This window comes from Elephantulus edwardii, unplaced genomic scaffold (genome assembly GCF_000299155.1).
Source record: "Elephantulus edwardii isolate Elephantulus edwardi_28Jun2011 unplaced genomic scaffold, EleEdw1.0 scaffold00182, whole genome shotgun sequence".
NCBI classification, from domain to species: Eukaryota; Metazoa; Chordata; class Mammalia; order Macroscelidea; family Macroscelididae; genus Elephantulus; species Elephantulus edwardii.
In genome coordinates, this window is record NW_006399932.1 from 6,185,049 (window position 1) to 6,198,454 (window position 13,406).

The following is a 13,406-nucleotide window of genomic DNA, read 5'->3' on the forward strand; positions in this document are numbered from 1 at the left end:
ATTGAGAAGAATGGGAATTCCAGAACAATTCATTGTGCTCATGTGAAACCTTTACGTAGGTATTATGTCATAGATGATGTAATACTATATATTATTACTCCACAGGTTTTTATTTCTTTAATATTTTCCAAATGTATCTATGTTGATACATTTAGATCTACTTCACTTACTTAATTATTCCAAAATTATTCTTCCTAAACTATAGACATTGGGAAAATCTGCTGTCAGGGACCTCTCCAGAGTCAGTGATATCAGATGAGCAATGATATCAGTCTGGAGACTAAGTTGCACCTGATACAGGCCTTGGTCTTTGCAATCACTTGCTATGCATCAGAGAACTAGACAATGAATAGGGATGCTAGAAGAAGAATTGACGCCTTTGAGCTGTGGTGTTGGAGAAGAACACTGAACATCCCATGGACGGCCAAGAGAACAAATAGATACATCTTGGAGAAGATGCAGCCAGAGTGCTCTTTGGAGGCAAGAATGATGAGGCTTTGCCTTACATACTTCGAACATGTTTCTAGGAGGTGCTATTCCTTGAAGAAGGACATGATGCTGGGAAGGGTGGAGGGTTGGCAAAGGAGAGGAAGACCCTCAACCAGTTGAATTGACATGATGACTGCTGCAATGGGCTCTTGTGTGTCAAGAAGTGTGAGGATGGCACAGGATGGAACAGGGTTCAGATCTTTCTTCACATGGTCACTATGAGTTGTACTCAACTCAACAGCACCTAACAACAACTACAAAAAACTGCTGGAAGGTGAGCTATGAGTCCATTCCAACCTGAGGCAATGACTTTGATGCTACTGGCAGAGTTATGATTTGTCAGCACTGACTCATGGTGACCGATATCCAATAGGATGAAACTTTACCCTGCCTTGGGCCATCTTCACACTCACTTGTGTCCTACGGCCCATTGTCACAGCCATGATGTGCTTTGAGCTCCTTCTGATGTAAGGGGCTCATCTTCCGGCACTGTGTTGGACACTATTCTGTTGTGATCCATACATTTTTCATTTACTAATTTTCAGAAGTAGATTGCCAGGTCTTTCCTCCTAGTCTTTCTTAGTCCTGTAGCTCTGCCGAAATACCAATAGTGGCCCTGCTAGTATTTCTAGCAACATATAAGCCACCACAGTGCAACTCACTTACAGACAGATGGTGAGTAATTTACTAGAAGAAGCTCTTTAATATCATTTGACTATTATACTGTGTGGATACTACTTCAATAAAGGAAAAACTCATTTAAAAAAAATAATGTCATGTTGTCTAAAACAGCAGAGACAGGATGCTCTTATTCTTTGCTTCCTCCTCCTGGTATGATTCAGTGATGTAGGTTATGTATTAAGATTCCAGGGCATATTAAACATATTCATTGCTTGGCGTGTTCCTCGTCCACAGCCTGGTAGTGACCTTACTTCTGAGCATTTTGTCTGATGATTTGTTAATCCTTGTCTTGCGGCAATGCTTTCAAGCTTAACTGAGCACACTTCCTCCTTTAACTGCAGGTAATGTAATTTTGGTGCTGAATGGATAAAAAAGCATTCTTGAATTGCATACAGAAAACTTCTGCTTGATTTGATTTAATCATTAACTGTGCTCCTGAAAATAAAGTTAGATTCATATAGCAAATTGTTGTCTATTAAATATCCTTCAGTAAATGCTCTAACATTATGTTCTTGGGGAGTGGGAGGAGCAGGGAGAAGGAGGGGAACTAGCTGAGTCCCAATCAGCAATCATAACAATGACCTCCTGGAAGACTCACTAACTTTACTCCCAAAAAACCACTCGGGACTGATTGATTTGTAGTTTGTTCACATAATTTTCCCACATAACCAATGAAAGAAATTAGTCAAGGGGAAACTAGCATTTGCTGAGTACATATTATGTGTCAAAAACTGTGCTAGGGATTTTAATAAATGTATTATCTGCCTTAAACCTTGCAATAATCTGGAGAAGTCAGTAGTATTGTCCCCACTCCACATATGAAGAAAACAGAGTTTAAAGATTTTAAGTAATTTTCCCAAAGCCACATAACTAGTCATTCAAAGCAGCCATCAAGTCTTTTTTCACAAGAACTGTATATCATTACAAGTCCCAGAGTAAATCTAAACTTTATTTTGAGCACTCTGTAATTCAATGGAGCTTTAATACCTAAGCAGCCACTTATGATTTAACATTGTTCAAAGTAAGAAACTTAGAAGACAATGGCCTAATTAGAATTTTTAAAACACAACTACCTCTTTTGATATAATAGCCTTGATTACAACAGCCTTTGTTGATCTAATGATTAACTAAAAGGCAATATGATATGTAAATAGTAACATTAGAACACTGTCATAGGGAAAGAGTAACTCAAACTGGATCAAAATAACTCTGAGACCTTTTATGTCCTGTGACCTTGGGCAAACTGTTTCAACTTTCTCGTAACAATGTAGCAGTTGTAGTACCTATGTCTTGAGATTTCTTTGGCATTAAAATGAAAAGTCTGATAGTAAGAATTCAAAATTCTTATCAAGGATTTATTGCTGCAGCTGAAGTCCATTTCTACTGCTATGTAAGTGAAATTACTACAAATGCATAAAGCTGATTACTCACCAAGAGCAGATACACAAGTGGCATTTACCTACATTAGCAATGAGCAGGGCTGAACTGCTGCAACTTTGCCACACCTTTCCTGACAGTTTATACTTATAAAAGAAGGTATCTTGTACAGTTGCAAACTACGTAAATTTTACATTGGTCTTAATACAGGTGATGAAACCAAAAGATCCACTTCCTGCACCTGCATTACCCTTCCATCAGAGAGGTACCTCCTCCTTGTACACAAGTGATGTCATGTGCTGACTGGCGGACAAACCACAAAATAGAAAAGAGAGCACTCCTTAGCCTGGCCAACAGACTGTGGCTAAACCGACTCGTTGAAAGGAGCTATTCTACCCCAGCCCTGCACTAAAACCAGATAGGTCAGAGAACATTACCTCAGATGGAATACATGATTTTTACTTAGTTCTGTGATCCTCTAACACACAAAGTTTCATTTTTCCTTCTGAAAAAGTTAAGGTGTGTTGTGAAGCCTTGACCCAATGTCTTTTAGTCCCTGTTGTTCTGCTATCCAGTTGAGTAAGACTCATAGTGACCCTATGAGCAACAGATCTGAGCCCTGGCCTGGTCTGTGGCATCCTTTTTAAAAATTAGTCTCCTTTTATAAAAATTTGGCATCAAAATGAAAAGTCTCATAGTAAAAATTCAAAATTCTTATGAAGGATTTACAAAAACAAATACATTCCAAACTCATTTTGTTATAGTCCTGAGAGAATCAGAGCTGATCATCCAGCAGGACAGATGGAGCACAGGAAATTGATCGTCTTTCTCCCTGCTGCTGGTGAATTCAAACCTCTAGAGTCACAGGCTTTAGCCTGGCAGTGCAACTCCCTATAGACTACCTAATCAGAGGTCGACTAGGACTCATAGCAACCCTGTGCAGAGTAGTTTTGCATCCTGCCCTATTCTGAGCCCATCTCACCATTTCTGACACACCTGCCCCATTAACAGTCACTGTATCAGTCCATCTCATCCTGCGTCTTCCTTTCCTGCACTGATCCACTACCCTTCCAAGCATGACGTCCTCTGCAGGCTGGCCCCTACAGGCCACATGCCTAAAGAATGTGAGATGGAGTCTCAAAAAAATCCTTCCCTCCAAGGAGCAGTCTGGTTTCACCCTTCATGACTTTCAGGGTTGGAATTTACAGACCATCTCAGGAACAGGTTTGAGGCCTTGAACACTAATGAGCAAAGACCAGATGAGCTGTGGGAGGAAATCAAGAATGTCATCCATGAAGAATGCAAACGGTCGTTACAAAGATGGAGGAAGAAGACCAAGAAGAATGTCAGAAGAGACTCTGAATAGTGCACTAGAGCACTGAGAAGCCAAAGCGAAGGGAAGAAATCAAGCTAAAGAGCTGAACAGATGTCAAAGGGCAGTGCAGGAAGACAAGGAAAAGTATCATAATGAAATGTACAAAGAGCTGGAGTTGGAAAGTCAAAAGAGATGAAATTGCTCAGCATTTCTTAAACTGAAGAAAAGTGAAGAACAAACTCAAGCCTCAAGTAGCAATACTTAAGGATGCTGTGGGCAGATTGTTGAATGACCCAAGAAGCATCAAAAGAAGATGAAAGGAGTACACAGAGTCACTGTACCAAAAAGAATTGGCTGACACAAAAGAATTTCATGAAACAACATATAATCAAGAACCTATGGTGATAAGGGAAGAAGTTCAAGATTCTCTGAAGGAAATGGCAAAAAACAAGGCCTCAGGAGTTGACAGCATACCAGTTGAGATATTTCAACAACATGCTGCCCTGGATGTACTCACTGGGTTGTGCCAAGAATTCTAGACAACCACCTGCCCAAGAGACAACCCCTTGGCTGGAAGAGATGCATATTTATTCCCATTCCAAAGAAAGGTGACCCAACAGAGTGCAGAAATTATCAAACAATATCATAAATATCACATACAAGTAAGATCCTGCTGAAAATTATCCAAAAACAACTGGAACAGTACACTAACAGAAAGTTACCAGATGTTCAGGCTGATTTTAGAAGAGTCTATGGCACTAGGAACATTATAGCCAACATTAGATGGATCTTGGCTAAAAGCAGAGAGTACCAGAGGAATGTCTATCAGTATCTCATTGGCTATGTAAAGGCATTTGACTGTGTGTTCACAAAAAACTGTGGCTAACCTTGAGAATAATGGGAATTCCAGAACACTTGATTGTGCATATGTAAAACCTGTATATAGACAAGCAGGCAGTCATCAGCAAGGAAATGCTGAATGATTCAAAATCAGAGATGCATCCTATCTCCATATGTTTTCAATCTATATGTGGAACAGATCATCCGGGTGACTGAACTTTCTGAGGAGGAATGTGGCATCATCATCAGGATTGAGGAAGACTCATCAACAACCTGCATTATGCAGATGACACAACACTTCTTGCTGAAATCGGGTAGGACCTGAGGCATTTGCTGCAGTAGGTCAAAGAATGCAGCATTCAATATGGATTGAAGCCCAACCAACATCAAGAAAACAAGGATTCTCACCAGGGGGCCATGGCAGCACCATGATAGATGGAGAAGAAATTGAGATTGATAACAATTTCAGCTTGTTCAAGCTCAACAATCAACAGTTGTGGAACCAGCATTCAGGAAATCAAAAGACAAACTGCATTAGGAAAATCTGCTGTCAAGGACCTCTCCAGAGTATGAAAGAGCAACGATATAAGGTTAGACACTGTGGTGTACCTGATCCAAGTCATGTTCTTCGTAATTATTTGCTGTGCATCAGAGAGCTGGACAATGAATAAGGATGATAGAAGAAGAATCAATGCCTATGAGTTGTGATGCTGGAGAAGAGTACTGAACATACCATGGACTGCAGGAATAAACAGGTCTGTCTGAGAGAGGGTGAAACCAAGGTATTCCTTGGGCATGTTTCCAAGAGGGACAAGTCCTTAGAGAAGGACATCATTCTTGGAAATATGGAGGGACAGTGCAAGAAAGGAAGACCCCGGATAAGATGGATTGACTCAGAAACTGGGGTAATGGAGGTAGCTGTGCTGGAGACAATGAAGTTGGTGCAAGATAGAGCAAGTTTCAGAACTGTTGTACATGGGGTAGCTATGAGTTGCAAGTGACCTGATGGCACATCACAACAACAACAACAACACAATGACAACAACTCATGTTTAATTTGCTATAAAATAAGTAACATGTCTGTAATGCACAACTCTCTTTCCATGGCAATGACTGAGACTGAGAGTGTCACATTGTCATTGTCATTAAGGTGGAAGCATATCATAGCTGACCCTCCAGCAGAGGCTGTAAATTTCCACTCCCAAAAGCAATTTACACATCCAAAGGCATGTCTTTCAAATGTACCAGTTGTTCTGGAATCCTTAAGGCGTATGGTTTGAATCCATCAGCCATTTTGCAGGAGAAAGATAGGCAATCTCCTCCCATGCAATTAAATGCCTTTAAAAACCCACTGGAGGGTCAGCTATGGGTCACTTCCAACTTGATGGCAAACAACATGGTCTTCCTAAACCCAGGAGAAATAAACCAGAATTAGAACATACTATCAGACAGGAGTGTCATCCACTTCCTAAACAAAAAGCCTCTGGAAACTCAACAAAATGTGTACTATAATATTTTGTGACTATAAGTTTTTGTATTTTGTAGATACATATTTTTAAAAAAAAATTATTTTATTATTTTGTATTTGTGTACCATTAAATCAGATCTGACTGGTACAGGAGGAGATTGTCCCTCCTTCTCCAGCTGAGCATCTGGTGGATTTGAACTGCACACCTCTGGGACTGCAGTGCAGCTTCTTGCCATTAGGCCACCAAAGCTCCTCACGAGAGCTCCCTTAGATATGCATTCTTGTTAAGCTGGCAGAGGACAAGGTGGGATGGACAAAATTGGACTCCCATTTCACACACAGGTACAATGTCTAGCCTCTAAAGTTTATTAACTAAGTCTAGCACTACTGATGCGAATACACTGGATGAGAGTTTAAAACTGGAGGCACATGGTGCACGTAAATAGGATAACCTGAAAGAGAAGCCCTGATTCTATCCTAATGTTTTGGTCCGAGCCTAGAAGCCATGTTGAATTTTAAAGCTGTCTTTTCCAACAACAGCATCTTTAACCTCTGTACTTAACCTAACTTTACATCTTTAAAGGAAATTATCTGTGCTTTGGCAGGTGTGGAATGTCACAGATTATTCCCAGCGGGTGTGTGTGTGTGTGTGTGTGTGTGTGTGTGTGTTTCCTTTATGGCCAAGCAGACACAGTTATAATCTATTCCCAGAAGATTCATGACTCACAGCATTATCGATAAACCTTCTTTACAATGGACCTCCAGAAAAAGATGGGCTTGTGAAAGCAATGTTAATAACAGGTTCCAAGAAAATTATGTCCCATAATTAACTGAAAAGCATATACACTTGCAATCATGAACCCTTAAACAAATATTCATTGAAACTCGAAGCCTGAATATTTTCTCCAGTTCTTTCAGCTTTAGACATGCCAGATATGTTTCCTTTTGGATTTGTATCTCCAGCTTGTTGCACATTTTATTATAATATCATCCTTTGTCTTCTCAAGCTGCCCTTTGAAGTCATCTGTTCAGCTCTCTTATCATGTCATTTCTTCATCTACTTCAGCTTCTCTGCCTTGAAGAACAAGTTTCAGAGTGTCCTTTGCCATCTAGGCCTTTTCTTGCTTTGTTGTCTTTTTTCATGACTGTTAGCTTTCTTCATATATGTTATCTTTTAAAATTATTATTTTTTTTTCTGTGTGTATGTGTATGGTCAAATCAGACCTGACTGGTACAGGAGAAGATTGTCCCTCCTTCTCCAGCAGAGCATCTGATGAACCGCACACCTCTGGGATTGCAATGCAACTTCTTGCCACTAGGCCACCAGAGCTCGCCTGTGTATGTTATCTTTTATGTCATCCCATTAACTCATCTGGTCCTTGGTCATTACTGTTCAATGACATCAAATCTATTTTTGAGATGGTGTTTAAATTCAAGTAGGATAAACTCAAGGTCCTGTTCCAGACCATCTCTGGATTTTCAAGAAATATCTTCATTTAAAATTACAGAATATGTAATTATGAAAGAACAATACAGCAGGAGAAGGACTATTAAACTGCAAGGACTTGGATAAATAGAAAGAAAAACTGAAAAGCAAGCCCACTGCCCTGGATTCTAGCTCGACTCATAGTCACCCTCCACCAGCTTTCTGAGGCTGTAAAACTTTACGAGGGGCTCTTCTTGCTCCCAAAGGGAAGCTGGTAGGTTCAAACCTTTCAGTTCACAGCCTGACATGTTACACTGTCTGTCACCAAGACTATGATCTTTATAAAGGGAAGGACCACAAGATATATATATCTAATTTACAAATTGTAGGAAATCGATAAAAGAAAGGAGTGAAAGAACAGAGGGAGAAGGAAAGACCAAAAAAAAGGTAAAGAAAAGAATAAAAGAAAACATACGTAATGGGCAAGGGAGTACTACATACCTAAATTATCCATCTCTAACGCCAGTATATGAAGCATGGTTATATCTGGGTAAAAAGAATGTCGTTGTTGGACCATTGAGTATGATCCTCCAAAGGATTTTCGGCAGCCATAAACTGCATAGGAGGAGTTTGCCCATCTTTCTCTTGTGGAGCAGCTGGTGGATTCCAACTACTGCTGGGTTGACAACACAACTCCTTACCACTCACTACCAGAGCTCCCTAAAAAGAGTGTGTCAGAGTCAGTGAGACTGGTTCAGGGTAGAGCAGGGTTCACAGCTATTGCACATATGGTTGCTATGAACTGTAGATCCTAATTTTGTTTTCCTTTGCCCACTACAGATACTCGAAAAAGAATGCAATCAATGTCCCAGCCTCCATTCACCACCCTAGGTCACGGTTGGGATTGTAATACTAGGCTAAACCTCTAAAAGTCTCATTTCCCATTTCCAGCATTTAACTCTTACACTCAAAGGATGTGTTTGTTTTCTGTTGTCTTGGAATGGGATCATTTAGTGTAGGTTCCGTAAAGTTCATCTGAGAAAGAAGTTATCTGAATGACAAGCATCCTCACCCAAATTATCAACATTTTTTTTACAACTAGAAATGGCAAAGCAAAATATTGTTAAGAAACATAGCCATTGTACAGCCTAAAGAAGACACAAAGTAGACAAAGAAGATGGTCAACAGCAGGTATATAAGCAGACAGGCAAGAGAGATAGTTATGGACAGGTGAAAAGTATGGTCTATCACAACCATAGGTAGATTTGCCAGATAATATGTCGACTACGTTCCTATTGATATATGCTATAAATAAATACACCCATGTATATTTGGTACATGGTAGACCCAACACTGAGCATTGTTATGTAAGCTTTTTAATCATACCAAACAAATGAGTTTGTTGCTGATTCTGAGGCATTGGGAACTTGGTCTTGGGTCAATTGGCATAACATATCAAGGTCAATTGGCATAAAGACAACAGTCCATTTTCCATTTGGGGAGTAGCCATCCAGATCTTTAGAGCTTTGAAGCAGACATCTAAAGTGCAACTACTGGTCTCTCCCTGTCTGGAACAAAGTGAGGGGGTGGGAAAACAATGATATATTGAAGGAATTAGACCTCTGGACTATGAGAACCTCAGCTTTCACAACCCTGAGACCAGAAGCCCAGCAACCACTGCTGACCACTCTCAGAGAGACCACCATGGAAGTACTTGGGTAGACTGGAGGGAAATACAGAAACAAACTCAAAATCAGGGAGAAAGGCCAAACTTACTCGTCTGAAAGAAACTGGCCCTTACTCACCTGAGAAACCTGGAAGTGAACCAAAACCACTGAGTCTCAGGGCCTCAACTTTCAGCCACAGAGACAGGCCCCTACCTAAGGTGGCCAAGGCCAGCAGATTCCTCACTCCTCAGTGTAACCAACCACAGAAGGTCAAAGAGCAGCATCTGCCCCAGATAAAGCTCAGGAGACAGAAAAGGGTAGGATAGAAGGAGTGAATTTCAGAAGAAAGGGGCAATTACATTGTGGGTGTTGCAATTCACGTTACAAAAGCAAAATGAGTCTGAATGGTTGAATAGAAACCAATTTGCTTCGTAAACTTGCACTCAGATCACAATAGCAGAATTTATTACATATGTAACGTATATATTACATACATTTATTAAAATATATACATATATATTTTTTTAATGCATTTCCGACCCAGGACACTGACATTCTCTGTCGCTCGCTTTCTGGGTATGAAAGCCCCTGTGAGTTGCAAAATTTTGGAGACCAGGAGCAGTGTCAGGGGCAGTGGCTGGGGACAGAAAGAAGGTAGAAATCGCGGGGAGGTGGTAGGGGCAAGAGGAATCGGCCGGGGGGAGACCTGCAGCGAAGCTAATCCAGCAAGCCTACCTAATAAACCCTGGGTCTCCCCGCCGCCCTGCCCCGGTTCTCTTCAGGAGGGAGTCGGTCCGGGAGCGGCGCGGCACTGCCTCTCTCCAATCAGACACTCCAAGGCCGGCGCCACGTCGGCGACCAGATCCAATCTCGTCCCCTGGAAGGCGGGGAACGCGAAGTTCCCACCTGCACCTGTGGCTGCGGTGACCGCCTCCTGGAGTATTTTAAAGGCCGATCGATCGCTCGTTCATTCAGGAAAGCTTGAAAAGGCTCCCACCAGGGGAGGTGCGCCCGGCGCTGCTCCTGTCTCCGGATCCTCGGGTCCCGGGAGCTGCCGGCACGTCACGCAGGAGTTGGGGAGCCCGGTGGCGTCCCTCGCTGGGCGGGGACCGCGGAGTCTCCTTGCTTTTTCTGAGCAGTCGCCGGCGGCACACCTTCCAGAGGCCTGACCTCTCCGGACTGCGAGAAGTGACCCGACCTCAACTTCCGGGGCGCCCAGAACGCTGGCCCGCGGGGTTCGGGGAAGGCAGAGCAGGTGAGGCACCCGGGGTGGTTCTGCGGCAGCAGTATCCCCCGGGGGTGCTGTCCCGCGCCTTCCAGTGTAAGGGCGCCGCCAGCGCTCCAGTTCTGCGCCCCGCCGAGACCGTTCCCTCGCCCAATTCGTACGAGTCCTTCAGTGCGCACAAAGCAGATCAAGATGGGCAGGGAAAAGTGGGTAGACAGAAAGCAGCTTTTGGATCTGCAAAGTAGCCAAGGGCAGGATGTTTGGAAACCCAGCTGCGCACTGTGCCTAAGGGCGTGGGTGGCCTTTAAGCCGAAAGAACTTTTGGCCTTTTTTTCTCCCATTGTTTTCAAGTCGCTGTGCCCTCTGGTTGTTCTGGGGAGGAGGTGGTGTTGCGGTTTCGGGGTGCAGTTGGGGCGGTTCTGCCACCTCTCGGAGGCACTGTGAGTTCTCGCAGCGGTTCAGCGGAGAGAGTGCCCCCACGAACGCCACCGGAGTCTCCCTTTGGAGCGCAAAGGCCAGTGCGTGAACCGTGGAGCGTGTGGAGCGCGCAGGGCGGAAAGGAGCCTGGGAACCGAGAAACGATCCACAGAGGGAGAGAATCCTGGGCTTCTCCGGGTGCTGGTTCCAGAAAGACCCGGACAGAAAGTGGACGGAGCGCAACTAGCACTTTAAAATTAAACAGCCTTTTTGCCCTATGGAGAGGGTTTTGAAAAGTTTAAGGGGAAATCAACCACGTGGTTGGGATAGGATGGTCGTGGAAAATGCTTGCTTCTCAGAAATTTCTAACTTGGAACTAAACCTCTTAGTTGCGCGATGTAAAGACTTGGGGCGCACATCTTAAAACAGATGTGAAAGGGATATTTGCTACTTGGGTTCACAGCCCTCTTTGGCGCAGTCTGGCTTTCCAGAGATGTAAGGCCAGCTTCTGGGGAATAGAAGAGCAGGGGGAGTCTTGCAAGAGAGTTAATTGTGGACGTGCTTCTCCGGAAGTCATAGCACAGATAGCGGAATTAAAGAGTATCAGTTCATCCCTGACTGGAATGCAACTTCCCCCAAATGCCCTACTATTCAGAATGCCAGTCGCTGGATAGTCATCGTCCACCTGTATGGGGATGCGTTTGGTCGGAGCGCCCTCTTAGGTGCCTTTGCGAGGAGAGGCATCTACAGGCAGAAGGGACGTTCCGGTTGTGTTCTCTCTGGGGGCCGAGGTGGTGCCCCCAGTGCCCTTCTAGTGCTGACCTCTGCACTTCCCCTCCAGACCAGGCAGATTGAGTCCCGGGAATGGGAAGGTGCGGCCGCGCGACCACACGGTGGCGCCCTGGAGGCAGCGCCTCGGGCCCCGCGCGGGGCGTGGCGGTGCCTCGGTGGCTGGGGCTCCTCGCGGCGCACCTGGACCCGGGGCCCCGCAATGCGGGCGAGGGGACGGGATGGGGGCGCGCGGGGCTCCCACCAGCCCCGTGACCAGTGTTGCTTTCTTCCCCGCGCAGGGCGCTGCCTCGGCTCCCACCCCGGAGGCCGCGTGGGAGAGCCGCAGGGCTCCGGCCCTTGGCGACCCCCGATCCCCGCCGGAGACTGGCCATGGCCAACAGCAACTCCGGCCCCTGGTGGAAATCGCTCACCAACAGCAAGAAGAAAAGCAAAGAGGCCCCGGGGGAAGTGCAGCCCCCGGCTCCGCCGCCCTCCGAGGAGGCCGCTCCCCCTAGCCCGGACTGGACCGGCGCCCCCCGGGAGAACCTGCTCCCCAGCCTCTCTGGGGGCGTCGGTGAGCCCCCCAAGCCAGACAAACTGTCCACTGACAACCTGGGCAACAGCCGCCGCAACCTGAAGATCTCGCGCTCCGGACGCTTCAAGGAGAAGCGGAAAATGCGCGCCACGCTGCTCCCAGAGGAGGAGGGAGTCCCCGGGGACCCTCTGGGCGACAACCAGTAGCGCCAGGGCGCGGGGACAGTCTCCTGCGCCACCTCCCAGCGCCCCGCTCTGAGGATCAAACTTCTGACTGGCCCCTGGGTTCAGTGTCTCATCCCACCGAATCCAGACTATTTCTACGTGGCCTCGCCGATATTCCTGGAAGTGCCAAGTGTCAATTACGTTTTCATCCTTGGATGCATCGAGTTGGTTTTGTTTTGAATTCTTTTCTTTCGTTTTTCTATTTGTTTGTTTTGCAAGAGAAGGTACCTGCCGTGGAAGCTGGTATCATTTTTTTTCCGTCCAAAGCTATGCTCTGGCCTCCACTTCTCATATCATCTGTGGGAGTAAGACGGGTGTTTGGCCACCAGACAGTTTAGCGGGAGCTGCACCGCCCTTCAAACCAGGAGGGTGTAGTTGATTCAGAACCAGCTCATGGGGAGCATCATACTGTGCTGTTTTCAATGCCTGCGAAAAGTGCTCTGAGTAATTCTGTAGACCGTCTATGCCTTAAGTGAAGGGACAGGGAAAGAAAAGCCAGCAGTTTAAGTAGAAATATTTTACGTAGGGTAGCATTTGATATTGTATTACCAAACTATACCACTTATTTATGTACCACTTATGAAGTGTGGACTATTAAAGTTATTGCACTGTAAGACTTAAGGTGATTTTCCTGTTTTCTTTTTCCTTCACCACGCGATTAAAATCCATCATCTTAAAAGCAAGCACGCAGAGGTCCAGGTGACAGAGTTAATCATTTGCCACACAGCATAACAGCTGCTCTTAGAAAGCTTAGAGGAGGAGGTGTCAAGAAACAAGCAACATCCAGACTGGAACCAGTCAGCTAGACTTTTGAATTTACTAACCAAACACAAGGAAGTGGGGCCTAAAGTCTCCTTTTTCTCCAGTGCATTTTTATAAAATAAATCATAGTGGTAGCGTACATTCATTCCAGTAACGTTTTTGAATGATCAGTATCTTGTATCATTGTTTTAATTATAGTTAAAAAAATT

At 44.6% G+C, this 13,406-nt stretch overlaps 1 protein-coding gene across 1 annotated transcript; it reads left to right on the top strand.

Moving 5' to 3' along the window:
• Window positions 1-12,066: 12,066 nt before the first annotated feature.
• On the top strand, window positions 12,067-12,417 carry PRR15 (proline rich 15). The gene has a single exon (XM_006896136.1). It carries the CDS (start codon window positions 12,067-12,069, stop codon window positions 12,415-12,417), a length of 351 nt encoding a protein of 116 aa, XP_006896198.1.
• The last annotated feature ends 989 nt before the right edge of the window (window positions 12,418-13,406 follow it).

Coding starts and splice junctions, on each gene's coding strand:
- PRR15 (XM_006896136.1), top strand. CDS start 12,067: ATGGCCAACAGCAACTCCGGCCCCTGGTGGAAATCGCTCACCAACAGC.